We start from the raw sequence: 27848 nt of genomic DNA, 5'->3' as shown, positions 1-27848 counted from the left end.
GGTTTTGGGTCGATTCTAGGTTTTCCCGCCGATTTTAGGGTTCATGTCGGGTTTTGGGTCGATTTTAGGTTCTCGATCGATTTTATGGCTCAAGTCTATTTAGGGGCGATTTTAGGGTTTTGAGCCGATTATAGGTTTTTCAATTGATTTTATGGTTTAGGTCCTGTTTAAGGTCAAATTTATAGTTCAAAACTCGACCTAATTCGAAACAGTTAACCGATTCAGTTCGATTTGGACGTGAGAGATAGTGTGAGACTTATTTTGATAATTCAATATCTTCGATTCCAATCTTTCAAATTTTAAATATCATTTTAGTGGTATATATTGCATAGATTCTCGTGAATCAACTTCAAAATCTAGTGAATTAACCACATTAGCTTAATTTTTTTAGAGTTTTACCAAAGCTAAAACTTACCCTTAGAGGTTACAATCCCAAGTTAATTAAAATTCAATAGAGTAAATTACAATAACTTTATAATAAATGCTAACAGTTATGTAGCACGCTAGGTTGTGGAAGACCAATGAGTTTTCTCTTCACCAAAATGGAGAATCGAATCTAAAACCACTTATTTAAGGACATCTTCATCCATACAACTCATGAGAGTCGCTAATTTGAATTGTATATTGTTCTTTACAATTCCTCATAATGACACATCATTCACACCATTTTAAACAACTCTATTGCCTTTTTACTTCAACCCAACAACTCTAAAATATTTCTCAAATGGATCTCACAATCTACCTCATATTTTATATTTTATTATTTATCTACATTTAATCATTTCATTCATCACATAAAATAAAATTGAGTTCCACGATAGCAACTCCCAAACCTCTTTCGGAGTTACTGCAATAAACAACTCTTGCCACGACTTGACAATTGTTTTTGGTTTTTAGTTTGAAAGTCCGTTTGAGGCATATTAGAATTCGAGATCACACATTTCAATGCTCCAAACATGAAAGAGACTATAAATCTCCGTTAGGTGAAAACACTTTCAAACTGAAAATCAAACAGACACTAAAAGTTGTTCTCTAATGGTGGATGAGTTGCTAACATAGTTGTTTGTCAGAGAGCAACCCAAAAAAAACTCTCGTTGCTAAAAAAAACTCTCGTTGTTGTTGCCCTAAAGAATAAAATACTGAACCACTATGTCAACTCCATCGGTGAAGATATGATATACTCCCTTCGGTCCTTTTTATAAGAAACCCTTTGGCAATTTTTTTTGGTACTTTTTATAAGAAACACGGGCCCAAGAAACACTTTTATAAAATTAAGTCAAATAATCAATTCCAATGCAAAAAGACATATTCTCAATGCAAAAATTTGGAGGAAAATTGCAAGCACCCCAATAGGCATGGTCAACATTTATGGTAATTAGTGTGTGATTGTTCTTGTAAAAAGGAAAAAACATCATTGAAATTAAGCATTGTAGTTTATTTTATAAAAAATATATGTTTCCTTAATTTGTGTGATTTGGCCAAGTTTTTCTTATAAAAAGGAGCGAAGGGAGTATATATTATCATGATTTCAATGCTTGAATCAAGAAGTTTTATTTAACCCAAACTTTACCATGGTCCATTTTGACATTAGATTCACATAGTTGAAATATTTGTCCCATGTGAATGTGATTTTAATTATAAGATGCTCACAAACCTAACATATTATACCTGCGTGGACATGGCGTGATATGATTACATCATTACATGTATATGACCTTAATCAGTTGTAGTATAAAGGTGGCGTACACGTCAATCTTCTTCCCCATTGAATCAGATTCCATTCTCTCTTTGTTTTTTTGGTGGTGGTGACTTCGATGATGGTTTCTTGAACTTTGAAAAACTGCAACATAGGAAGGAAGAAATCGACACATTGTGCTGCGGACCCCACTGTCTAGCTATCCTCAACTGTCATGTACCCAACAACATTGTAAAGCTCTCCTCCACTTTCACTTTCCTTCTCAACTTTCCTTCACCATCAACTCTCTCTCTCTCCACTTTTTCTCACTATTCAATGGTTGCCCATTTCATAATTATGCCTTGAAAATCATGGGTCGGTCCTAGATTACCATTTTCTTCTTCTTTTTGCTGTCATAGAGATACCCAGTTGAGAAAGTTTTGATTTTTTCTTCTGGGGTGGGTGAAATTTTCTGCAACATTCTTCAGAACAGAAAGAATGTGGTGTTTCATTCTTTTGAGTGTCTGAGAGGTAGAGAGAATCTCAAATTTTTAATTTTTCATGGTTCATGTGATTCATATTTGGTTAAAGAGTGTAACTTCAGAGAGAATTATGTGTGAGAGTTTTTGGTTAGTGGTGGAGAAGAATTTAGTGGGGACTCTTCATGTGCTGTGTTGTTTCAGTGGATGAACTGTTGAAGGAGATGAATGCTTCATTTTTGCAGAATTGCACTCATGGATTTGGTTGTCTGTTCCAGAAGTAATGGAGTTCTGCTTGAATTGGTGATTTTGGAATTTGGATTTGAGTGATTTGACTGTTTTGGGATAGGAATTTTGGTTTAATTATAATGAAGCTTTTTTGTCACGTTTGATCATTGACTATTTTTTCTTATGCCGGAAGAAAGGGGAATCAAATGAGCTGTGATTCTGTGACTTGTTGTCAATCATAAATCGACCTTTTCCTTTTAGAGAAGCGCAGATAACTGGTAATTTCAGCTTTTTCTCTGTGGAGCTTCATGATTCAGATAGTTAAGCCCTGTAGAAACAGCAAGGCATTGATACCTTCTCCTCCAAAGGAAGCTAGAATTTGCAACTTGGGGGAGTGAAATTGGTATTCCTAGATGCTTCATCAGTGGACTAATCAATCTGCATCTTTGCCTTTAATTCATTCACCAAGTTGAGTGGAAAAGGCTCAGAATAGGAGATTCTCAATTCAGGTTCAGGCAATCTCATTTTCATGTGACTATCTAGTTTTTGCCTTGCTTAATTTCAATGCATAATCTACCCAACTGTTCAGTTCTCATTACATTTCTTAATTTGGTAACCACTAAATCTCATTTTCCTATGATGGTTCACTGTGTAACTTAAGTTTAAATCTTCTCATCATGAACTAGGCCTTGATTTAATGAATGTACTAGCATAAAGAGATTAATTTGATGTGCATATATCTTCTGCATCATTTAAGAAGTTGTTAGGGTAGGTGCATTATGCATAAACCATTATGATTTTGGGAAGTAATGATAGGTGTTTTGTTGGCTTTAAACTGCATTTAATTGCTTCATATGTTTGTTAATCTATCAGGTTTTGCAATCTTACCACTGAAATGTTTTAGAGGGCTATAGGAAAAATAACGCCAAGGCTATATTTCCATCCTTAGGGAAAGGAAAAGAGGAAAGATAGAACGGAACCGTGTCCAATCACCATGGCAAAGAAGTCCCAAAGACGCCAAATCCGGTATGAGAAAGATAAAGCAGGCTGTATGTGGGGTTTTATTAGTATGTTTGATTTTCGCCACGGTCACCCCACTCGGAAGCTGATTGCAGACAAGAGAAGAAGCAGCAAGCATGCTGTTGGTAAGAACTGCGTTTAACATCTTTGATTTGTACAAAATTGACAACTATGGCCATGTCCGTGTATCTCTAAATACACCAGGACTTTCTATATGCTAAATAAACTAATAACAAAATGAGTATACACTGAGCAATTGTGCAGTGACTTGTATTTGCATGTCAAGCAATTTTCTGTGATGTTTTCCGAGTTCAAATCTTTCATCAAAATATGACTTCTCTGTCTATAACGGTTTTGGAAAAAGACTTGTGGGGGAAGCTGCACTGTGTTAAGGTCTCACATTGACTAAAGATATAGCCAATTAAGTCTTTATAAATGGAAGGGTAATCCTGACCTTTAAGCTAGCATTTGGGGGTAGAGTTAAGCCTGACCCGAATTCTAAGACAATGGATTCATAGAAATGAATTGATATTTAATTATTCAATTTCATATTCTGTTCTTACAGGTGTTGTACATTCTAAGAACAAGTTTGAGATGTTGAGCAATATGGATGAAGATGGTCAAGGCTGTTCTGTAAGTCTGCTTTTGAAACTAATAAATTTGAAATTTAAAAATGAAAGTTTACAAAACTCAAAAGGACATTGCATTTATTGATATTACTATATCATGATTGTTACAGGACAGTGGACAGAGTAAAAGACCGACAGTGAGAGCTGCTTCTACCAAGCCAAGTGTGAAGAAACTCATTGAAGAAGAGATGTTCATTGACCAAAATGCAATGAAGGAAAAAGATAAGGCTCAAGTAGAATCAAAGGAGTCCAGGTTAAGGCGTGAAGTCTTCCTCAAGTTAGATTCCAAAAGAAATAAGAAATCTTTTGAGAAAGACCGTGATATCACCAGAGATTCAAATTTGGATGAAACCTTGAAATCTCAAATCTCAAATCGTCAGCATTCAAGGAAGCAATCTAAAGATAATCTTGATCTGGAAAAGATAATTGAAGAGTTCTGTCATCTAGAAGGTGTTTGCTCCATGGTGCATGGCAACAATAGAGGAGTAGAAGTTCATTCGGAATCAAACCACATGCATGATATTTCTGAAAACAATGCTAGAGCTGCAATTATTGAACTTGTGAATCAGATGATAAATAACGGCAAAGATGTGGCAGAAGCTAGAAAATTCCTTTGCTCCCATGAACTAATGGAAGCACTTCAGCTCATAAGTTCAGATAAGGAATTGTTAAATACACTTATATTGAAATGTATTCAAGAGTTTGGGAATTCTCAGGGGGAAAATGACAAAGAATGTAGTTGTCTTGCTGGTTCCAACTTTTCTGAACAAGATCATGGAAATCTGGAGCAAACTAGGGACATCGTCAACCATAAGAAGCATAATTTTTTCAGGAAAAAAGTAAAGTCTCAATCAAAAAGTTCAACAAATGAAAATGGGAATACTGACTTTCCAAATAGAATTGTTGTTCTGAAGCCTGGAAACCACCTTTCCTCATCCCTGGATTCTCATGATACTGTCGAATATGACGGTCCTTCGGTGAAAGGTAGTTCACATTTTTCTCTTTCTGAGATAAAAAAGAAATTAAAGCATGCTATGGGAAAGGAAAGACATGGAAACCTTGAAGGGGTCTCAAACAAGGGGCTTAGGACCAAATCCATGGCTAAAAACAGTGTTGGAATGAGATCTCCTAATAAAGATCATTTCTTCATTGAAAAAATTTCTAGACCTACGACCGGTGTTATGAAAGGAGACAAGACTGTTGCAAATAAAGATTCTGAACTGATTGTAGAAAATGAAAAGGGTTTTTACCCTAAACAAGGGGCTTCTAACTTATACATAGAGGCTAAGAAACATCTGTATGAGATGGTAGGTAATGGAGATAAGAGCATAGACTTGTCAAGTAGGCAGAGTTCCAAAAGCCTTGGGAGAATACTATCTCTTCCTGAGTATAACTTTTCTCCCTTTGGCAGTCCTGGAAGGGATTGGGAGCAACATTTTGTGACTGCACAGACAAGATTTTCTACTTCAGATAAAATTAGGGAGGTGAGTAAGGATAATTTGTCTCCCGAGCAAGCAACCTTTGGTGGTGGTATGGATCAAGAAACAGGCAATGCAGAGAATCTGGCAAGTATTTGTGATGAAAGCTCTAGTAATAAAGTACAAGAAATTAAGTCAGAGTCGAATTTCTCAGATGAGCTTAGTCATGTTGATAAAGAGGAGAATTATTGTCATGTTAGAGATGAGATTGTTGCTGAAGGTATCATGTCCAAAAAATATATTTTAAGTGATGGTAAACTTTGGTTTGTGTTTTCTCATATATTCTAGTACTCATCCTTTTCTTAATTTATGTGCTGGTGATGCAGAATCTGTAAAAGAGATAAACGTTTTGGAATCTTCCTCAGAACCAGTTGGAAACAGTGCACTAAAGGAGGAGCAAAACTATGATGAGTCAGAAGTTCCCGATAGTGCAAGATGTTCTAAATGTTTGAAGCAGGTACCATCTCTGTCTGCATTATATATATTTTACATAAATCAATATATTGGTGATCGTGGAGTATTTTGCCAAACATATTGTCAAAATAAGGACTCGTTACGATTTGTTTAATGCTGTAGTTTTATGATCTTTTCTTTGGAGGAGTGACCCCTTATGTCTGTAAAATTTTATCTGATCTATCATTTGTTCTCTCTGCAGGATGTAACAGAAGAAAACCAACCATTGTCTCCACAGTCATCCCCATCCCACTCTTCCATCACAAAGAAAATTAAAGAGCTAGAATGTGTTGCGGACGTATCTGGACGGCCCAGTCCTGTTTCTGTTCTTGATACCCCATTCTTAGAGGATGATGTCAAACCTGGGTGCTCCAGATTTCAAACTGGTAAGCATTCCTGCACTAAAGTCATGAAGGGCATACCTGGCAATTTTTCAAAAACTAGATCCTTGCTAACTTGATTCCAATGGTTCAACCGCCTCTAACAGTATAATGTATACTAAATGCAGATAACTTAAAGTTGCTGAAATTTCTCTAGGACTAGCTTTGAACATATTTGTTTATCATATTATTTTTAATGTGCTATCACATTCATTCATTTTTTCAGTTGAAGTACCAGTACCGCCACTACATATCCAATTTGAAGAACAAGATTCTTCACCTGTGAATCAAACAGATAGAGCAAAATATTGTTTTGAAGAAAATGAGTTGATATATGACTACATTAAAGCCGTCATGCAAGCCTCTGGATTGACTAGAGACCAGTTGTTGATGAAATGTCTTTCCTCAGATAAGATACTAGATCCTTCATTGTTTGATCAGGTAGAGTCTTTACCAAACCAAGTTTGCCGTGATCCGAAGCTCCTATATGACTGTATCAACGACATTCTCACGGAGGTTTGTTGCCATTACTTCGGGGCCTCACCTTGCGTATCATTTGTCAGTCCTGGCATAAGACCAACTCCAAATATGAAAAGAGTCAATCTCAAGGTCTGGGAAGGAGTGTGCTGGCTTCTCCTTCCCTTGCCCCCACCACACACCTTGGACAAAATTGTTAGGAAAGACATGGAAAAAACTGGAGCATGGATGGACCTTCGATTCGAAGCTGAAACAGTCGGTTTCGAAATGGGCGATGACATTCTTGATGACTTGATGGAAGATGCAGTACTGAGCTGTGTAAGCAAAAGTGACGGAAGTGAATGTTCTCAGCTTCAATTTGAGTTTAATGACAACAAGAGCAGCACCAATATGTAAAAGACAACTGACCATTAGCATGTTTGGATCAGCTTTTATTCAGAATCAATTGTGGCACCCGGAAGCTACTCATAGAATCTTCTCCTGAGAACTGATTCTGACTTCATACTCAGTTGTGAAAGGGTTTCCAAACATGCACTACGTTTTGTTCATATCACCTGTTAAATTCCTTTGTGAGAGGATGAAGGGAAGTAAAGAATACTGGGAAAGTTGTGATAGACTTTTCTGTAAAGCATGCTTGGTAGCATTTCTCTTGGTCATGCTTGACTTTACAATATTACATAGTTTCATGGTGAATGAAGATACTCAAATAAGGGAACACAACACAAGTCACAAGAAGTAAATAGGAAGCGCTGCAACTGCTTCTCTCTAAAGTACAAACCACAAGCAGTGCTTGTCTTGTTTACAGTGACAAAGTAACACTTTTATTATGTGTGTTCTTCACTTAATCCTGTAAGGGCCAACGGTATTTAGTTGTAGATTTTGTAGAGTTTGATATGCTGATTATATTAGCTGGTGTGATATGATTTTGTTTGATATCATCATCATCGTAACTTCTTTGTATAATATTTTTTTGTTTCTGTCAATCTATTGTATGTACAAGTTTGGAAATAATGAAGTGTGATTTGAAGTTTCCATTCATTGAAGTTTCGAAGGAAAAGATTAAAGAAAGGATATGAAACTCATGACATTAGTACTATAAGGATCATGAGAATAATTTTTCTTGCTTCTTACTCTTTTATGTAACTTTGAACTTTGAAGGGATGATGGTATTTCAACAAGTTCATACCTAAATCTTTGGACATGGACAAATTCAGTGGCTTCACCGAACTTGACACAATATGCAACAACATTGTAAGATGTTCAAATAAAAATAGGGAGATATGTATGTAGGATAATACTCACCATGCTAGAGAATGTCAAATTCCATATGTCAAGGACCATGTCATCCATTTATAAAAAAAACACTAAGTGGATACAAAAGAGATCTGGCCTCTTACCAGTAAAATGGACACCAATTTGGGCTAAGAATCAAGAAGGGAACAACAAGTTTGGTGTGTAGCTGCAGCTCCAATGCAAAAGTAGATGTAATTATTGAGTTGCACATTGGTGCTTGCAAAACATTGTAGCTAAATTGGTTGGTCATCTAAACATGTAGATGCTCCTACTGCCTAGTGCCTACCATAAAGAATTTCCAAGCCTTTGGGGTACACGTTTTAGCCCTGTTTTTGTGGTTCAAACTTGTCACCAATTGCTTGTGAATTACTTTGTTCAAAAAAATTTGTGGCAATTTTCAATATTGGCTTCAAGGTTACTCATATTTGTATCTTGCACAATTAAAAAGTTAATAAAGTAAAATTACTTTTATCGTGTATAATTTAAAAAATTAAAAGCATTGATTTGAAAAAAAGAAATGATGTATTACATTAATTGTGTGATTTAAAGAATTAATTATAATCGTATAACGCACGAGTATTATATTTAAGAGGAGGGATCCATGGACTCCAAGAGTAAATTAAAAAAGTGACTCAACATCGTGCGTTATACGATTATAACTAATTCTTTAAATCACACAATTATAACTAATTTTTTAAATCACGTCAAAAAATACTATAGTTTAAACAAGAAATTTAGCAATGAATTTTTCTAACTATAAATTATGTTTAAATCCAAGGTAATTTTACTGAGATATTTTAATGACTAACTAATAACTTACATTTACTTTAAACATTTTTTATTTCAATAAAATATATCATCTTTTAGTTTAGTTTCAATTTTTGTACATGTGGATTTCATCCCACTAATTTTAAAACTCTAAGATTTTAGAGGTTTTGAAATTAGATGCACAAAATTCTCTTGTTTTAATTTTTTTCTCCTGATGTCAACCTGTATCACACGATCGATAGTCATGAGGCTAATAAAAGTAATAAGAATATAATAAAAAGCTGTAAGTTAATATGTTTACCATATTAACTCATTTTCGCTTCACTTTCTAAACAGAAACACTATATGATGAGTTTTAAGTTATATGCAATCATAACTTAGTGTGAACTTTGCTTTATAGAGAAGGTCTATGGCATTGCAACCTTCATGGGGGCTCTTCTTTGTCTTGATCGTCATCTTTTTTATCCGAAGCTTCTTGCAAATGTGCTATTATAGCTGGCTTTGGAATGGTGATTAAAGACTTCATTGCCTAGTTTTGGCAGCGGCATCCTTCCAGCAGATGGGCTCCTTGAACGCAGTTGCGGCTAGGGCACTTTCATTGCGTTGAGTATTGCAATTGGCTTTGGATATTGTCTTATTTGAGATAAGTTACATGCTGATCCTCATGTCTGAATGAATCATAAGGTCTAGTTTTCCCATTTGACTTCTATTGTCCAAGATTGTGTTTACCTAATTCAAATTTTCGCTTCTTTTAATGGCTATGCTAGCTTCTTTTGACATTGATTTTGTCAGAATAAATGACACGACACCACTTTAAAGTTAGAGTCGATCATTTCTTCTGATGTACTTCCTTTCAGAATTGGATCTTATTATTCTTTGTATGTGCTTCTTTTATCAGATGAATAAATTTCTCAAACTTTTCATATAATTTCTCTTAAGCACTACTATTTGAAGGTCTAAACGCACTCCTAACTTTTTGATTACTATATGACTAAGTTGATAAGATCAAACAATTGAAGAGGTTTTAAGTTCAATTTGTGCACATACCTCTCTATCTATAGCCCTCCCCCTTCTTTCAAACTTTTCATCACGCATGCATGACAAAATAAGCATTGTGAGAAAACAAATTGAACAATTAACAAATACTTTATGCAAGCAATTTGACCAATTTGTCCACACTATTTGTCTCTATCCATTGAACTTTAGGACAACTTTCATGTAATAAGATCAAACAAATAGGTGGGCATAAAAGGAATAAACACAAATCACACATAGAAAAAATAATATTAATTATTATCAAAAAAATAATATTAATTTAATAATAATTGGTAGATCCCTTCTCCTTCACCCTTTATTCCTACCAGAGGAAGCAACAACAACAGAGACATCATCATCGTCGTCCTCATCAACACCCAGAAGCTCAAAGAGTCAAAGCCTCTCATAGCTTCAAATCCTGATTCTTCACAACCCCTTTTCTTCCTCTTTCGTCAACCCATTCACTCAAAGTTTCGATTTTTTTCTTCTAAGGTATGCCCTGACTTTCCTTTTGATAATCTCGTACTCGGTTTCCCATTTTGATCAAAACCCCTCTTTTTTTGGAATTCCGAATCGGAAACCCTAGTTCCATCACTCAATTTTGAAACCCCGCAATTAGCTTCTCAAGTTTGGGGAAAAAATTGAACAAATTTTGAAGGTTCTTGATTTCGTCCCACCAAAACCCTAGTTTTGGATCTTGCTTCTGAGTTCAAATTTTGGCGCTTTTTCTTGGTTTAGGTTTGTTTTTTAGGTTTTTACTGTTACATGTTTAGCCCTATGTGGATAGTTTGCATTTGATGTTGAGCTGAGAGTTTTAGATGATTAAGCTTGTGGGTTGTCTTAAAGTTTGTGTCTTGCAGCTGAAGAAGTTCATTTGGTATCTTGGGTAGTTTAGAGGGTCATATAAACTACTAGCTGTTTTGAATTGGGAGAAAAAAATGTTACAAGTAAAAGAGTGCTTGTTTGCTCATTATTATTATTATTGGTTTTGGACTTTACTTCTGGATCATAAGTGATTTGATTGAATCTTGCAGCTTTCTGCTGCCTCTTATATTTTATTACTTCAGATATGGATTGGAGTTATAATTCTGGCTTCTACAAAATGGATAGTCACACGTTTTTATTCTGGTATGTAGAGTTGGCACTTCATGTAGATCAGTGTTGTTTATCGCGGATCGCGGACTATAGCGATAAGCCAAAACTCTGCTATTTCCAGCTTCTGAAAGCGGAAAATAGCGGAAAAAGGAGGGTAATAGTGGAGTAGAGGCAAGCCAAAAAAGCGCTATGCGATAACGCCGCTATAACTGCTATTTGACAACACTGATGTAGATACAATTTCCATATTTTCCCATTGGAATTTATCTCCAGAAAACTTTTAATGGAAACTTTCCAGTTCAAATGTTATACTTGACCTCAGTATCTAAAATTTTATTTGCTTCTTAATAACATTATTGTTGTTGAATTAGCATTAGTATGGCATAGAAGATGCTTTTGAGGGCGTATATTTAAAACTTTTCACCTGCTTGGTTATGTTTTCAGAAGGAACTTACATGGTGTTATTATTTTGGGGGTATGAACGTTAGCTTCAATTTCAGACTATAGAGGTTAAGTTGTTTTTATTTTATTTCCTCCAGGGTTGAGCCATCAGGTTGGTTTTTATCATGTGAAAACGGGATGAAGCGTGACGTGAACTAGAATTTAGGATTTTGCATGCATTCCTTTTTCAGAATATATTTTATGTATAGCATTTTCAAAGCACTCTGCAGTTTTATAATATAGTTTTTGGGGCACTGTATATATATTTTTTAATTGTTATCCATTTGTATGCTTACAAGTCGGAATTCTGCCTTGCATGTTTTTTGGGGTACATGTCCTCCAATGAGGCCTAAATTTGGGATATACAGTATGTTAGGATTTCAGTTCATATCCTTATGCAGCTGAAGGAAGTCTAATAATGTGTAGCTAGTTTACCATGTGCGCTTATATTTTTTTCAATAATTCATTCTGTTTCCTTTGCCTTTTATTTACATGCTTTTTTCTTTTCAAGAATTGGCATTGGTTTGAAATAACTTGGTTGGCACTTTCAATCATGCAGTTTAGCTATTACGGCTACTTGCAGTGGTATGATGCTGAGGGAAGTATGCCGGTTATAGTTGAGGGGAAATGCATAGGTATCATGCTGGCAGCTGCACTAGTGCAGTTAATAACAATAAAATAGGCGGACCATCTGCTAGGGACACTGGAAGATCCGATTCATCTTCTTTGCCAGCTAACTTCCCTGTAAGTTCAAGGTAAGAGAACTTCCTCCTGACACTGCTCTTTATCGCCAATCTCTCCTTCTCAATGATTATGAGTTATGACTATAGCATATGTGACATGGTTACTACAAATTCCAAATAATTATGGCTGTGGCACATAAGGGTTTGCTTTAACACAAATTTTTGTGTCAACTAATATTTGGAATGATGATTTTTTCAGAGTGGGGTTCATGTAATTCTTGAGTGATCAAATTTCCAGTTCTTATGCATTTTTGTCTTGTAGTGTCTACTTTTTTGATGCTCTGCTTGGATAGTATGATAGGCAAGCAATTTCATATCCATACTCACAGTTAGCCTGAACAGAAATTAGTTCTAAGAGAAGTTTTAAGTACAGTTTTGAAAAGTTTCAGTTTTCTCTGCTTTGATTCTGTCCGTTCTGTGTGTGCATCCTATTTTCATGAGACTATTATACTAAAATATGTAGGAACCATAGTTATCAGTTTTGGGTAGCGGTGCGTAGCGGCTGGCCCCAAAACTGATATAGCGGTATAGTGCATAGCGGGATGGCCGCTACACTGAAATTTTTAATATAATTTATATAATTTAACTATGTACATCTAAATGAAAAAAAAAATGGTATATATCACTTAAAAAAAAATCATGGTAGCCATAAAAGTCATAGGTCTGAACAAAAACTTAGCGGCCGGCCCCAAAACTAATATAGCGGTATAGTGCATAGCAGGATGGCGCTACACTGAAATTTTTAATATATTTTATATAATTTAACTATGTACATATAAATGATAAAAATGGTAAATATTACTTAAAAATAAAAAACATATTCATAGTAGCAATACAAGTCATAGGTCTGAACAAAAACTTAGCGGCTGGCCCCAAAACTGATATAGCGGTATAGTGCATAGCGGGATGGCTGCTACACTGAAATTTTTAATATAAATTTATATAATTTAACTATGTACATATAATTGATAAAAAATGGTAAATATCACTTAAAAATCAAAATCACATTCATAGCAGCAATAAAAGTCATAGGTCCGAACAAAAACATACACATCAATAAATGCTGCATAGGAGTTTTTTTGGGTTGGAGTGTTGGCTGGTTGATAGGAGGATGCCACGACTGTAGGAGGATGACATAATAGAGTGAGAAGAGGAGAAAACAGAGAGGAAGAGAAATTAAAAAAAATTTAGTAGGAAGCCTACCTGACAGGTCAGAATAGGAATTGGGATGAGGTGGACAGGCCAGAAAGCGGCGTGCAGTGGTCGCCGGAGAGGGATTGGATGTTCGTCAGAGAGCCCGAAGAGATGATGCAGGGGTGTAGGGTTTCCGTATGAATGAGCGTGGGTTGCTGGGTGTCAAAGATTTTATAGTTTTGACTGAGCTTTATTTGACATGTAAATCCCCAATATACCCCTAAAAGCCCTAAAATATTTGGGAATTTATTTTAATGCCACCCCTATTCGTTTTCTCGCCACCCAATATTACCGCACTTATAAGTGCGGAAATCAATTACATAGTGCGGTATACAAATTATACATTCCGCTCGTTAAAAGTGCGGAAGGGGATCTCATGAATATCTATAGGGGTGGCATTAAAATCAAATCCCAAAATATTTTTAAATGTGAGGACATTTCTGGGATTTCGCGTGTCATCTCTATCTCTCATCTCTTTTGCACCGCGATCGCATGTTTCATCTGCGTAAATTATTGCAATCCTTAACTGCGATGCGATACATTCCTATGTTGGGGTAGGGGGCTGCGCCGGTGCATAGAGGCGTGATTGCATGCTACTGACTACTGTGGTAGGAACAAACTTAAATAACTTTCTTATTGGGCATGCTGACTTGGTAACACTATGGGCTAAACCATTAAGAATTTTAAATGGTTATCATTAAACGTTATTCATGATAGGACTTTATGGATACATTTTATTTATGTAGCCAACCTCACCTAATGAGAGAAAAAATTGCTCAGGAGGATGAAAAAAAAACAAAGCAGAAAAGATTAAAAGAAAAAATGAAGCTTCCCAATTGATTAACACTCTTGAGCAGGATCAAGGAAGATCGGACAGTGATCTGAGCTTACCATCGGGTAGGCATAGGCCACGTCATTAGGAAATAACTCCCGCCAGTTCCAGTTGGTTAGGACTCGATCAATACATTCCCTTGTGACAAACCCATCGCTTGGGTTACTATGCCAAGTATATCTGCATCCTTTCAAGTCCAAATCCATCAATTCTGAGTGGTGAAGGAATTCCCTGAATCTTTGGATTCTAGATCTCACAGGTGGTCTCATTCCATCATTCTCACGGGAAAGCAGAATTCCATTGAAATCCTTCGCACAGAACCACGACATTGCTACTCTAGGCCTCAAACCTGGTAGTTTCGGCCATAGGCCCCTCCTTCTTGCAGGAACAGGGTCTCCATACACAAATGTGTGTTCCCAGGTCTTATCTGAGCCTGCATCTAAGATCCGGGTGTGTACAAAGCAGGCTTGTTAATAGCGTGCTATAGCCTATAGCGTAGCGGCCTGGGGGTTCACCGCTACTCCACTATTCACCGCTATTTGCGCTATTTTCCGCTATAGCGCCGCAATAGCGCTCGAAATAGTGTTTTTTGGGCTGGCCGCTACACTACGCTATCCGCCATTAACAACCCTGGCACAAAGCTCCTTGAGCTTTCCAGCACCTCAACATCCCATCCTATCCTCCACATAAGAGCAAGACCTCCCGAGAGTCCAACTGGATCCATGGTATACAGTCCTGTAAAATGTAATTGGTTTTTAATTCTCTCCATTTTGGCCCTCTTGGCTTGGGTTTCTATGAGGAATACAAAAGATGGCTTTAACTTAAGGGATAGATCTTTAAGCTCCTTTCTTGTCGAGGCGGCCGCTACACCCCGACAATTCCAACTGAGGGTCGTCATGGCCCTTGGTGGGGCATGGGTAGGCCCGCCTCCTCAGCCATATCAGCACTTTCCTTTAGTATATTGCCTTGCCCCTCAACACTCTGGACCACAGCCAGTTCTAAGTGAGGTCTCCTGTCTCCACTCATCACAACATCTTCAAGCAGATTTAATCCAGCGACATTCAGCTCCACCTCCCTTGATCTTTTAAGTTTGAGTCCACTTTCCAGTCCAGCACTTAGGAGTTAGGATAGTCTTTATCCAGGTCTATCATCATCCTCTTCCTCAGGGGGAAATTAAACTAAGTAGGCACATTTGTTCTGTGGCATTGTCCCTGGCTGGTTCTCCCTCGCAGTGGTACTCCCCTGAGTTTTCATTCTTTGGGCTTGAACCCTGAGCATCTTCCTGTGTCATTTCGGTTGCCGCCTGCATTCTATTTTTTTTTATATTTGGTTGACCTAATATTGCAAATTTTTCATTTTTACAGAGTTTTTGTTTGATATTTAGAAATAATGTGTTATTTATTTATTTTTATTATGCTATATCTGAAGTCTGAGTTCTAATAATTACTTTCAACCCTATGGTTTTGTGTTTGCAGGCGACAACCACCGCTAAACCCATACAAGTTGAAGTGTGATAGAGAACCTTTGAACTCTAGGTGATTCTTGTTCGTAATAGCATGTTTTTTGAATGATTTCTTACTCTTAGTTCATAAATAATCGCCACAGTATGCTTTTGGGGGTATATATTACATAGGTAAAATTTCATATATGATATTGTCTTCCCCTTCTCCCCCTTGTTTATTGGCTTTTCCTTTTTGTTACTTCATTGTTAGTTGGAGTAGTTAAGTGGTTGTTAAGAGTGAGGACTTGGCCTTAAGTAGTTGAAGAGGGAGACTCAGATTTGTCAGGTTGAGAAAAAGAGAAGTGTGCAAGAGAGATTAAAGCAATGGTGCACTCCATTTCCATGCCCAGTGGTAGTTATGCTTATCCACAACAAAACAGGGAAGCTAGGTTAGCTGCCGTACAGGAATATGTAAGGAAAAGGGTATAGTGTAGTTTTTCCAATATTACAATTTTGTAAAATTTGAAACAGAGGGAAGGGAAGGGAAGATTAGATGCAACTGAAGGTGGAAGAAGAAGTGGTATCTAGAAAGGAAATAGCCACAAACCCACAATCAGATCTTGATTCCCCAATTTTGGACCTTGCAGACGAGGTTGAACATCAAGGTGATGGAATTGGTTGGGCCCATAGAGTATTCACTAGTCAGTTAGAATAGTTAAGTGGATTAGTGGTTAAACTTGTGAAGAGCAGGGACTAAGCTGAAATAATAGGAGAGGGGGATCCAGATTATAGATCTTTAAATAAAGGAGCGGTTCATTTGTAAAAGGAGAATAAGTGCTTGGAAGGAGAATTCTCTCCTTTTCTCGATTGAGTTTTACTAATTCTTTGATGATTTGTTCTACTTCTGTCTTTCTAGATTTTTCAGTTCTTTATCCTGTGGGTTTGTAACATTACTCTGAATTCTGATGGTTAAGCTAACAAGATGTTATTATCCTGTATATTTACATGTTATATGCTATTATTTTAATCTCAGGCTTGGGGCCCCAGATTTTCTTCCCCAAACACCAAATTGTCCTGAGGAGACTCTGACCAGAGAGTATTTGCAATCTGGATACAGGGATACAGTTGAGGGACTTGAGGTATGTCATTAAATTTGACTTGTTTTTAAGGTTTGTAGATATCATGTTTAGCCCTCATGGGTTGTAACTATTTTTGGTAGAATATGTTAAGGTAATTGGAAGTTTGAAACTGTAATCCTTTTGATATTTTCTTGATTTTTATTTTGATTAAATTCTTCATTCATCTTAAAAGGAAATAGGTTGGTACACCCCTAGCACTTTTCTTCTTCTTTTTCTTTTCCTTTTACATCTTCTGCAACTTTTTCATAATGCTGCTGTAATCTCATTATATTCCCGTCCTGATGTGCTGTTATTTTCATTCCTGGCTTTTTTCCTCCAATTAATTATATTTTTATTTCACTGTAATCGCAACTATAGGAAATAGCTATAGAACTAAAAGTCGTCTTGTGTTTTCAGAGTACATTATCTTAGTTTTGGCTAGTATTATGATTGCAGAGGTTGTTGTTGCTTTTAATAATTCGTATGCTGGCATGATCTCCTGTTACATTGGCGTTATCTTCATATCTGTTTTGTCTGTGCTATTGCCAATGAAATTGATATTACAGATTTTCCTTTTAAGTTTCTTATCTTGATCTCCTTCTGTTCATGGTAATTGATATAGTGATCTAGTAATGTCTTCACTCTTGTGAATGACAGCTTTCCTTAATTAGCCACTGGAATAATGAAAATCAACTTGTGATTTTTTAGTAATAAATCATTTTAACTGTTCAAACCGGTTCTTGTCTAGTATCTGTTAATTTCTAACATTGCCTTGCTTCCTGTGTCTCTCAGGAAGCTAGAGAAATTTCACTGACCCAGGTTCCACATTTTAACAAGGCAGTTGTCCTTAGTTGCAAAGAGGTGACTCCCATGTCTCATATCTTTATGGGATGTTTGTGTCCACTTTCTTTATTTGTTTCTATGGCTATGCTCTGAACTTACTGCACGCTAGCCATTTTTATTTTGTATTCATTGGAAAACTTAGTGTTAGTGGATATAGGTTAACTTCTTAATTTTTCTTCTTTCCAGGCTGTTAGAAAACGTCTCAGGGCCATCAATGAGTCTCGTGCTCAGAAGAGGAAGGTAATATCTTTATAATGTCTTGTTATCTATTTATCCTTTTTGCTTATTATTCATATTTGCGTCTTTTCTTCTGGCTTATTTTTTATTTACTGCATTCAACCTATCTCAGTTTGATATGAAGGTTTTTGGTCTTCATGATTTACTTTGACAGGCTGGCCAAGTATATGGTGTGCCTCTTTCAGGAGGACAACTTGCTAAGCCTGGCGTTTTTCCTGAACTTAGGCCATGTGGTGAGGACTTCTGGAAGAAATGGATTGAGGTATACTCAGTTATAGGCTTGCTCCAACTGCTTTCTTTGTCCATCTTTCCTATGTAACAACTGTGGCCCCTCATATTTGTTTCTAAAAAGATTTTGCTAAATTTATAGGAAAAAGCGATAGGTCTCGAGTAGTTTGTATGTCTGTGTGATTATAATCTTAATCTGACTGGAGGCAGGTTGTGAATATGGAAGGATCTGAAATATCATTATATGCTAACTAAGTAGTCCTGTACAAAACTGTAGTTATTCATGAGTTTAGGAGACTGTTGTATTGGTTACCATAACCGATTTCTTAGTCTTTTTGTCGTCAACACTGATAGATTATTATGACTGCAAATTCCATGAATACTTTTTTCTGTGTTACTTGGTTGTCCTTAATATCTTTGGATATTACTGGTGCACTTGTGCTAGTATTTCAGTAACTCAATTGAAGTTTTATTATAGGGCTTATCTCAACAGCACAAGCGATTGCGCACTTTGGCTGATCATGTTCCTCATGGTTATAAAAAGGCATCGCTTTTAGAGGTTCTTATCAGGAATAATGTTCCACTGCTGAGGGCCACCTGGTTTATAAAGGTTACTTATCTCAATCAGGTAACAATGCTTTTGTGTTGGCTTATTTTCCTATCATGCTTAGTTACTTTCTTTTTAAATTTTTTTTACAATTTGAAGGTAGTTCATGGTTGAACTTTTCAGGTTAGACCAGGTTCTGTTGGTACCTCTTCTGGGACTGTTCAGCTGTCTCGTTCTGAGATTTGGACCAAAGATGTTATCAGTTACTTGCAAACTCTTCTGGATGAATTTTTCTCGAAAAATATTTCTCATGCTACTCCTCTTAGTCGAGAGAGATCACCACAAGTGCCTTATACTGGAACTCTGCAACACAAAAGTGATGCATTATTATCTGTTTCTGATGGTGAAGAGCCATCCTTACATTTTAGATGGTGGTATATTGTCCGGCTTCTGCAATGGCATCATGCTGAAGGGCTGATTCTTCCTTCTCTTGTCATTGATTGGGTTTTGAGTCAACTACAGGTATTTACCTTTTACATTGGTGGCATTTATGTGCTAAGAAAATAAATGTGTGATCGATATGTAGATCTTTTGCTGAGGTATTTACCTTTTACACTAGGTCATGACTTCTCATATTTCTGTTTCTTTCAGGAAAAAGTACTGCTTGAGGTTTGGCAGCTGTTATTGCCTATTATATATGGCTTTCTAGAAACTGCTGTTCTATCTCAAACCTATGTACGCACTCTTGCTGGAATTGCGCTTCGCACCATCCGTGATCCTGCTCCAGGTGGATCAGATCTAGTAGATAATTCCAGGAGGGCATATACAACCTATGCCCTGATTGAGATGCTCCGGTATTTAATACTTGCGGTGCCAGATACTTTTGTTGCTTTGGATTGCTTTCCATTGCCATCCCCTGTAATCTCACATGCAAAAAATGATGGCAATTTTGTACTAAAACCAACTGAAGCTCCGGGAAAGACGAAAAATAGTTCAGATGATTTTGGCCGCATTATTTTGTGCATTCAGAAACATACAGAAGATCTTGCAAAGGCTGCAAGCCCAGGCCACCCAGGTCTCTGTCCGGCTAAAGTTGCAAAAGCCTTGGATAAATCTCTTATGCTTGGTGATTTACATGTAGCATATAAGCTTATTTTTGAAGATCTTTGTGATGGAACTGTATCTGAAGGTTGGGTTGCAAAAGTTAGCCCTTGCTTAAGGTTATCTCTGAAATGGTTTGGGACTGTAAATACATCACTTATATGTTCAGTGTTCTTCCTTTGTGAGTGGGCAACATGTGATTTCAGGGATGTCCGCACTACCCCTCCTTGTGACATAAAGTTTACAGGTAGGAAAGATCTTTCCCAAGTGCATGTAGCAGTTAGACTTTTAAAGATGAAGATGGGGGATATGAAGAGCATTCACAGAGCCAATCATGTTGCAAAATATTCAAGTCAAGGGAATAATTGGAATCACGTGGGGAACAAATCCAAATTAAAATCTAGTTCAAACCAGAGTACTAATTCTTCAGTCATATTTGAAAGCCCAGGTCCTCTTCATGATATTATAGTTTGTTGGATTGATCAGCATGTGGTGCATAAAGGCGAAGGTCTCAAGCGCTTACATTTATTTTTAGTGGAACTAATTTGTGCAGGCATCTTTTACCCCTTGGCGTATGTACGCCAACTGATTGTAAGTGGGATCATGGATATGAGAGGGAATGTGATTGACCGGGAACAATCGAAGAGACACTATCACATCTTAAAGCAGCTACCCGGGCGCTTTATCCATGATGCTTTGGAAGAATCTGGGATTGTTGAAGGGCCGCAACTAGTTGAAGCCTTGCGAGTTTACTTGAATGAACGCCGGCTTATACTTCGTCCTTTGAGTGAGCACCATGATGATGCCAGCAGTGCCAAAATATCTGCTTTGAAGCGAAAACAATATCCAGCTTCTACTGAGCAGGGGAAAACTGTTATTTCTAACACAATATCTTCTAGAAATGTGAAGGATGATGCTAGCACTGATGAACTGAAATCAGCCATCTCAGTACTCTTACAGCTGCCTAATAGTTTATTGAATTTGAGCACTACAGGACGTGATGCATCTGAAGGTGGTGATAGAAGACCTACCTTGTCTCATTACAGCAAGATTGATCCGGTGGAGGGTACACCTGGATGTGAAGAATGTAGACGAGCAAAGAGGCAAAAGTTGAGTGAGGAAAGAAACTCATTTGTTCAAGGTCAGTCTACAGTTTTATGTGATGATGACGATACTTGGTGGGTGAAGAAGGGGATGAAACCCTCAGAGCCTATCAAAGTTGATCAACCACAAAAGTCAACCAAGCAGGTTACCAAGAGTCGACAGAAGAATGTGCGTAAAATGAGTCTTTCTCAACTGGCAGCTTCTAGAATTGAAGGTAGCCAAGGGGCATCATCTAGTCATGTGTGCGATAATAAGGTTAGCTGTCCTCACCATAGAAATCCTATGGATGGTGATGCGCCGAGTTCTGCAGGTAACATCCGAACAAGTCATATTGGGGATGTTGTTTCCATTGGCAAAGCACTGAAGCGCCTTCGCTTTGTTGAGAAAAGGGTTGTGGCAGTTTGGCTAGTGACTGTTGTTCGGCAGATGGTTGAAGAGTCTGAAAAAAGTGTTGGTAAAGTTGGTCAATTTGGCAGGCCTTATTCTACTGTGGATGATAGAAGCTCAATAAGGTGGAAACTTGGTGAGGATGAACTTTCTGCAATACTTTATTTGATGGATATCTCTGATGATTCGGTATCAGCTGTCAAGTTTCTCCTCTGGTTGATGCCAAAGGTTCTCAGTAGTCCCAATTCTACAATTCATAGTGGGAGGAATGTTCTGATGTTGCAAAGGAGTGTGGAAAACCAAGCTTGTCATGTGGGAGAGGCTTTTCTGCTATCGTCACTCAGAAGGTTTGCAGTTTTACACTCAATTTCGTTTATATAGTTTTGTGAGTTCTCTCAGAAAATATTTTAATTTTTCCCCTCCTATACATTATTTAATACTATATTTTATGAAGTACCTGGGGTGTCGTTGCATTTGAGTACTTCTTACGCTTGATTTTTTACTCATCTTAAATCAGGCCAGTATCAAGTAAATCTTCATTGCACTTATCTACTCAGAGTTGCCATTATATACAACTAATACAAGTTAAAAGCACCAGTTATCGTTCTACTTGTTATAAGGGGAAGCTACAGGTTTTAAAATAATTATAGTACACGTTTGGTGTATACTAAGCAAGGTTTCCTGTTTCCATGATATTTCATGGTTTATCCAGTATTAGAATTAAAGTGAGAGAGAATGAACATAGAGAACAGACTAACTAACTTGGTCCAACTAACTGACTAACTAACAACAAAGACCATGTATGATAGAGTGCAGGTGGCACAATGGATTCAGTGTACTCCAATATCCAGCTACTCCCTTTTCTAAATCTTTTTCATTTTTGTCATTCTAATTGTGCATTATGAATAGTCTTTGCCTTTTGTTCTTGCTTGTGTTAGACACTTTGTTTACGGATTTTTGGAATATGAAATATTTTGTTAAAGCCTATCTTGTGCTTTCATTTGGTACAGGTATGAGAATATTCTTGTTGCAGCAGACCTTATTCCTGAAGCTTTGTCGTCTGCAATGCTTCGTGCTTCCACTATTATTGCATCTAATGGAAGAGTTTCGGGTTCAGGAGCTCTATCTTTTACTAGGTATTTATTGAAAAAATACAGTAATGTGGCTAGTGTCATTGAATGGGAGAAAATTTTTAAGGCAACTTGTGATGCAAGACTTTCTTCCGAACTTGAGTCTGGTAGGTCAGTAGATGGAGAGTTGGGGGTGGCCCTTGGAGTTCCTGCAGGGGTTGAGGACCCTGATGATTTTTTCCGCCAAAAGATTAGTGGTGGTCGGTTACCATCCAGAGTAGGTGCAGGCATGAGAGACATTGTACAGCGTAATGTTGAAGATGCGTTCCACTATCTTTTTGGAAAAGATAGAAAGTTCTTTACTGCTGAGACACCAAAAGACCCTGCTTTAGAAAAATGGGATAATGGACATCAAATTGCTCAACAAATTGTTGTGGGTCTAATAGACTGCATAAGGAAGACAGGTGGTGCTGCTCAAGAAGGGGATCCCTCCTTGGTATGTTCTGCTGTTTCTGCAATTGTTGGCAGTATTGGTCCGTCTTTGGCAAAATTGCCTGATTTTTCATCTGGCAATAATCATTCAAATATAATATCAACAACAAGTTCACTGAACTATGCCAGATGCATTCTGCGAATGCATATAACCTGCCTGTGCCTGCTCAAGGAAGCCCTGGGAGAACGCCAAAGCCGTGTATTTGATATTGCTCTTGCAACCGAAGCTTCTACTGCTCTTGCTGGTGTTTTTGCTCCTAGTAAAGCATCCCGAGCTCAGTTTCAAATGTCTCCGGAAGCCCATGATATTAATGCCACTATTTCAAATGACGTGGGAAATAACTCTAATAAAGTTGTGCTTGCAAAAACAACAAAAATTGCTGCTGCTGTTTCAGCACTTGTTGTTGGTGCAGTTATATATGGTGTTACCAGCCTGGAAAGAATGGTAACTGTTCTCAGATTAAAGGAGGGGCTGGACGTAATACAATTTGTAAGAAGCACAAGATCCAATTCAAATGGAAATGCTCGTTCCGTTGGGGCTTTTAAGGTGGACAATTTGATTGAAGTTCATGTCCATTGGTTTAGATTGCTTGTTGGTAACTGCAGAACCCTCTGTGAAGGATTAGTGGTGGATCTTTTGGGTGAACCATCTATTTTAGCACTGTCAAGGATGCAACGTATGCTTCCTCTAAGTTTGGTCTTTCCACCTGCCTATTCCATATTTGCCTTTATTAAATGGCGGCCCTTCATTCTGAATGCTACTGTTGCAGTTCGTGAAGACATGAACCAAATTCATCAGTCTTTAATTGTTGCCATAACTGATGCAATAAAACATTTACCTTTTCGAGATGTATGTTTTAGAGACTGTCAGGGTCTTTATGATCTTATGGCTGCAGATGCAACTGATGCTGAATTTGCGACCTTGCTAGAGTTGAATGGCTCTGATATGCAATTAAAATCAACTGCATTTGTTCCTCTCCGATCTAGGCTTTTTCTGAATGCCATGATTGATTGTAAGATGCCACAATCTATTTATACTAAGGATGATGGGAGCCGGATCTCTGGACCTGGTGAATATAAAACTAAGTCTAAAGATGGTGAGTCTAAGCTTCAGGATAAGCTTGTGCATGTTTTGGATACCTTGCAGCCTGCCAAATTCCACTGGCAGTGGGTTGCACTCAGGTTGCTTTTAAATGAACAAGCCCTTGTTGAAAAACTGGAGACACATGACATGTCCATAGCTGATGCTATAAAGTTTTCCTCACCTAGCCCAGAGAAGGCTGCTGCTGCTTCTGAGAATGAGAACAATTTTATTCAAATACTTCTCACAAGGTTACTGGTTAGACCTGATGCCGCACCCCTTTTTTCGGAGTTGATCCATCTCTTTGGCAAGTCACTAGAGGATTCAATGTTGAAGCAAGCTAAGTGGTTCCTTGGAGGCCAAGATGTCCTCTTTGGTCGGAAGACCATTAGACAAAGGCTTCATAACATTGCTGAGAGCAAAGGACTTCCTATTAAGACCCAATTTTGGGAGCCATGGGGTTGGTGCAGTCCATGTACAGAACAAGCTACTATCAAAGGGAGTAAAAAGAAGTTTGATACTACATCTCTTGAAGAAGGAGAAGTTGAAGAGGGAATTCTGAAAAGGTGCCTAAAAGGCTCCTCTAAAGTGATTGACTCTGAAAGCTCAAGCAGTAATCAGCAGCACGTGACTGAGAGAGCTCTTATTGAGTTGCTTCTTCCTTGCATTGATCAAAGCTCTGATGAATCCTGCAATTCTTTTGCAAATGACTTGATGAAACAGTTAAGTTATATTGAGCTACAAATAGCTGCTGTTACAGGTGGAAGTAAGCCTGGGGGAAGTACTCCTCCTGGAATTGAAGGTCAGACAAGTAAAGTAAATAACCGCAAATCACTGAGAGGGGGCAGTCCTGGATTAGCTAGACGAGCAACTGTTGCAATAGATTCTTCTCCACCATGTCCTGCAGCTTTACGTGCTTCTATGTCATTACGTTTGCAGTTACTCCTTAGATTTCTTCCCATTCTTTGCACTGACAGGTAATAATGTGTTTGTCTTGTTGCCCTAGTAAGTAGTTACCTGTTGGTGAAAAAATAATCCCTGACTCTCTTTACTCTTCAGTTTTCTTAAAATGGTAAAATGAAGCTGATATATTTATTTTTCCAAAAAATATGGTTGTGTAATGTTTGATATTATAATAGGTCCTAGCTGCTGGCTGTGACAGTGATAATGTGTTTCTTATACCAATTATCAAAGCAAATGCATTTGCGTTTATTTATTTATTTATTTTTTGTTATTATTATTATTATTATGTCTGATGAAAGTAGTACATATACTAGAATCTTTTTTACTATCAAGGCAGTTGTTGAGCTCTCCATATGTTCAATTTTGCAGACAGCCATCTGTGCGGAACATGAGACATTTTCTGGCCCCTGTAATTCTTCGTCTCCTTGGTAGTCGGGTTGTGCATGATGATGCAGACATTTTGGCGAAGCGGGAGGTGGATCCATCTTCTGAAGCTGCTTCTGCCTCACTTGTAGATTCTTCTGCCAAGGGTCTATTTGATCGTCTGCTGTTGGTTTTGCATGGATTGTTGAGTAGCTATCCTCCATGCTGGCTTAGGCTGAAACCTGTTTCAAAGTCTACCAATGAACCTACAAGGGAATTTTTTGCATTTGACCGAGAGTTTTTGGAGACTTTACAGGTTTGATCTTTCACTCTGGATGTGTATAGCTTTTGGTTCTAGTCACCAAGCTCTTGTATCATAAGAAGTCATTATAGCCTAATTTGGTTTTTAATTCAATACTTGTCCAAGTTACCTTAAGAGACTGGTTGGTGCAAGTAAGCAATCCAAGATATTATTCTTTTTAAGTTTTAGGAAAGTCCTTAGGACCCAATTAAGATAAAATGTTTCTGTGCTTAATATTTTGGGTATTCTTCGAGCGCTTAAAAGTTTTATAGCTATTCTTAGTTCAATTAATTTTCTGTTATACAGATTTGTAGGTGCTATGTATTGTTTCTTTTTGTTAATTTGATAAGATGGAAAAATGTCTCTTCAAGGCTCCAAAGCAATAAACATTGTGTATGATAAAAAATTGTTTTTTGCACTGCCTAGGAGTCCCCAAAGGATAGCTCAAGCCTCAAGTGGTAAGAGCTGAGGGGCATGCAGGTGCAGGGATCAATCCCTGCAAAGGATAAAACCCCCTCCCCAGAAAAAGAAGAATTTTTTTTGGCTGACTAAAAATAAAACTACCTAGGAAGCAGCGTTTCTTTAAAAGGTCTACCTTTCTGGTGTTAGATACAAATCTTTTCATATACTTTAGCAGATTCTCATTGAACGCCGTAAAATAGTCAGCTTGTATTGTGTAATACTTGTTTTTTAATTTCTGTATCCTTGCCAACATGTGTGGGATACCATCAGAATTTGGAGTTCTGGAATTCTTTTATCTCTCCTATGAAAAACTTCAAAAGTTAAAAAAATTCTTCACTTTTTCACCCTTCAATCATGTAATGGACGTACTATTTTTTATAGTAGTGTTTTTCCTGTGTGTAATGAAATTTTGTATATCATGCTGTACCTGTACCGTAAATTTTCAAGAAGTTATATATCCTGTGTTGCACTGGTGTCATATATTGGTGTAGTTTGAATATAATATTAAACCATTCATGTGTCTTCACCCAACAATTTAAGCTTTTGGGATAGTTGGTTTATGATAGGTGCTTCTTAGTTCACTGTTAAAACTGCCATTCGGCAATGTTTGTGTTGTACATATTTGGCAATCTGGAAAGTTTATTTCATTCTTCCTAGCCTTGCTTGTCTGATGGTCTACTTTCTGATGCAGAATGACTTAGACCGTATGCATCTGCCAGATTCTATTCGGTGGCGTATCCAAGCTGTGATGCCTATACTCCTTCCCTCTAAGCGGTGCTCTTTCTCCTGCCAGCCGCCGCCAGTTTCACTTTCTTCTCTCACTTGTCTTCAACCCGGCAATACAAATTCTGGGTTTAACTCCACTAGTTCAACTACTCAAAGGAACCCTGTTCTATCAAGGGTTGCACCCAATGCATCAGGGAAGTCTAAACAACCAGACAACGACTTTGAAATTGATCCTTGGACGCTCTTAGAAGATGGTGCAGGATCTTGCCCTTCTACTAGTAATACTGCAAGCATAGGAAGTGGCGACCATGTGAATATTCGAGCTGCCAGCTGGCTGAAAGGGGCTGTGAGGGTTAGACGGACAGACCTTACATATGTTGGTCCTGTGGATGATGATAGTTGATTAACAATATTTTTTATTGGTTTTGATTGGAGCATGCAAACCCCTCGGCAGCCGCGCTTGCGGTTTACATGATCTATTTTGATGCATGGATGGCATGAAGATGCTGTTTTGTGCTTGCTTTGAAGGGAAGCTGTTTTGAGAGATGGGTGAAGGGATGTGCTCACAGCTCAGCTTGATAGTTCAGGCCTGGTTGACTGCTAACATTTTGATCTGGATTGTGCACTTGCAGGCACAGTTCAGAGGCTTGTTGTATATATAGGGATGGTGATCTGAGTAAGTTATATCTATAGCTGTTCCCTGCCCATTATTTATGTGTAATGCACGCTTGTGTGCGTACTGTGTATATCATCATCTTTTAGGGGCACCAGCAGCACTCAACCATTGTTTCTCCCTATATATTTAGATTACCAAAGTTACATGCTTCATCTGCTGCAGCATTCAATTGTTTGTTGGCAAGTCCAGAGATAACTTAATTTCTGCCTCAGTTTTGTCAGGGAAAAAATTGTGCATGCCCGAGTAGCAAGGGAATGAATTGGGTTGGATTTGATCACTATTCAGCTTTTGTATATTGGATAAAACTTAGGTACAGATCCGTATGTGTTGTTTTTAAGGTTGTCCAATATAACATGACAGTAGGTTGAAAATTGGAAATTTGAGGATGTTATTAGAATAACAAATAGTAAGGTTAACTATATTTTTCTTGTCGGCGTTAAGTTAGAAAATAATCATTCTGTTTTAGAAAATGAAAATATCCCATTTTA

General features: G+C 37.5%; 2 protein-coding genes across 5 annotated transcripts; both read left to right on the top strand.

Moving 5' to 3' along the window:
• Positions 1-1772: 1772 nt before the first annotated feature.
• LOC130746120 (uncharacterized) lies at positions 1773-7857 on the top strand. Of its 2 annotated transcripts, none has more exons than XM_057598650.1 (7): positions 1773-2891; positions 3332-3527; positions 3968-4035; positions 4142-5729; positions 5836-5966; positions 6165-6348; positions 6569-7857. In XM_057598650.1, the coding sequence occupies exons 2-7, from the start codon at positions 3377-3379 to the stop codon at positions 7213-7215; spliced, it is 2769 nt and encodes a 922-aa protein (XP_057454633.1). In that variant the 5' UTR covers positions 1773-2891; positions 3332-3376; the 3' UTR covers positions 7216-7857. The 2 variants fall into 2 exon arrangements, with proteins under 2 accessions (XP_057454633.1, XP_057454632.1); XM_057598649.1 differs by having other exon boundaries at positions 3256-3527.
• A 2374-nt stretch (positions 7858-10231) lies between these two features.
• LOC130746119 (mediator of RNA polymerase II transcription subunit 12-like) lies at positions 10232-27637 on the top strand. 3 transcript variants are annotated; one of them, XM_057598648.1, is made up of 14 exons: positions 10232-10407; positions 10983-11043; positions 12011-12206; positions 15696-15755; positions 16695-16800; positions 17572-17640; positions 17809-17862; positions 18014-18121; positions 18566-18715; positions 18818-19156; positions 19286-21573; positions 22237-24846; positions 25202-25511; positions 26650-27637. In XM_057598648.1, exons 3-14 carry the CDS (start codon positions 12079-12081, stop codon positions 27085-27087), a joined length of 6660 nt encoding a protein of 2219 aa, XP_057454631.1. In that variant the 5' UTR covers positions 10232-10407; positions 10983-11043; positions 12011-12078; the 3' UTR covers positions 27088-27637. The 3 variants fall into 3 exon arrangements, with proteins under 3 accessions (XP_057454631.1, XP_057454630.1, XP_057454629.1); XM_057598647.1 differs by having other exon boundaries at positions 10950-11043; XM_057598646.1 differs by lacking the exon at positions 10983-11043.
• The last annotated feature ends 211 nt before the right edge of the window (positions 27638-27848 follow it).

This window comes from Lotus japonicus, chromosome 3, assembly GCF_012489685.1.
Source record: "Lotus japonicus ecotype B-129 chromosome 3, LjGifu_v1.2".
Lineage (NCBI taxonomy): Eukaryota > Viridiplantae > Streptophyta > Magnoliopsida > Fabales > Fabaceae > Lotus > Lotus japonicus.
The sequence above is the reverse complement of the archived record's forward strand: the minus strand, read 5'-3'. Positions and strand labels throughout refer to the sequence as shown.

What these genes read in the sequence shown, in the direction of transcription:
- LOC130746120 (XM_057598650.1), top strand. Translation starts at nt 3,377, where the DNA reads ATGGCAAAGAAGTCCCAAAGACGCCAAATCCGGTATGAGAAAGATAAA. An exon ending in AGATGAGATTGTTGCTGAAG is followed by an intron (nt 5,730 to 5,835) that starts GTATCATGTCCA and finishes CTGGTGATGCAG; the next exon opens with AATCTGTAAAAGAGATAAAC. An exon ending in GTTCTAAATGTTTGAAGCAG is followed by an intron (nt 5,967 to 6,164) that starts GTACCATCTCTG and finishes TTCTCTCTGCAG; the next exon opens with GATGTAACAGAAGAAAACCA.
- LOC130746119 (XM_057598646.1), top strand. Translation starts at nt 12,079, where the DNA reads ATGCATAGGTATCATGCTGGCAGCTGCACTAGTGCAGTTAATAACAAT. An exon ending in AGGTTACTTATCTCAATCAG is followed by an intron (nt 18,716 to 18,817) that starts GTAACAATGCTT and finishes TGAACTTTTCAG; the next exon opens with GTTAGACCAGGTTCTGTTGG. An exon ending in AGTTTTTGGAGACTTTACAG is followed by an intron (nt 25,512 to 26,649) that starts GTTTGATCTTTC and finishes TTTCTGATGCAG; the next exon opens with AATGACTTAGACCGTATGCA.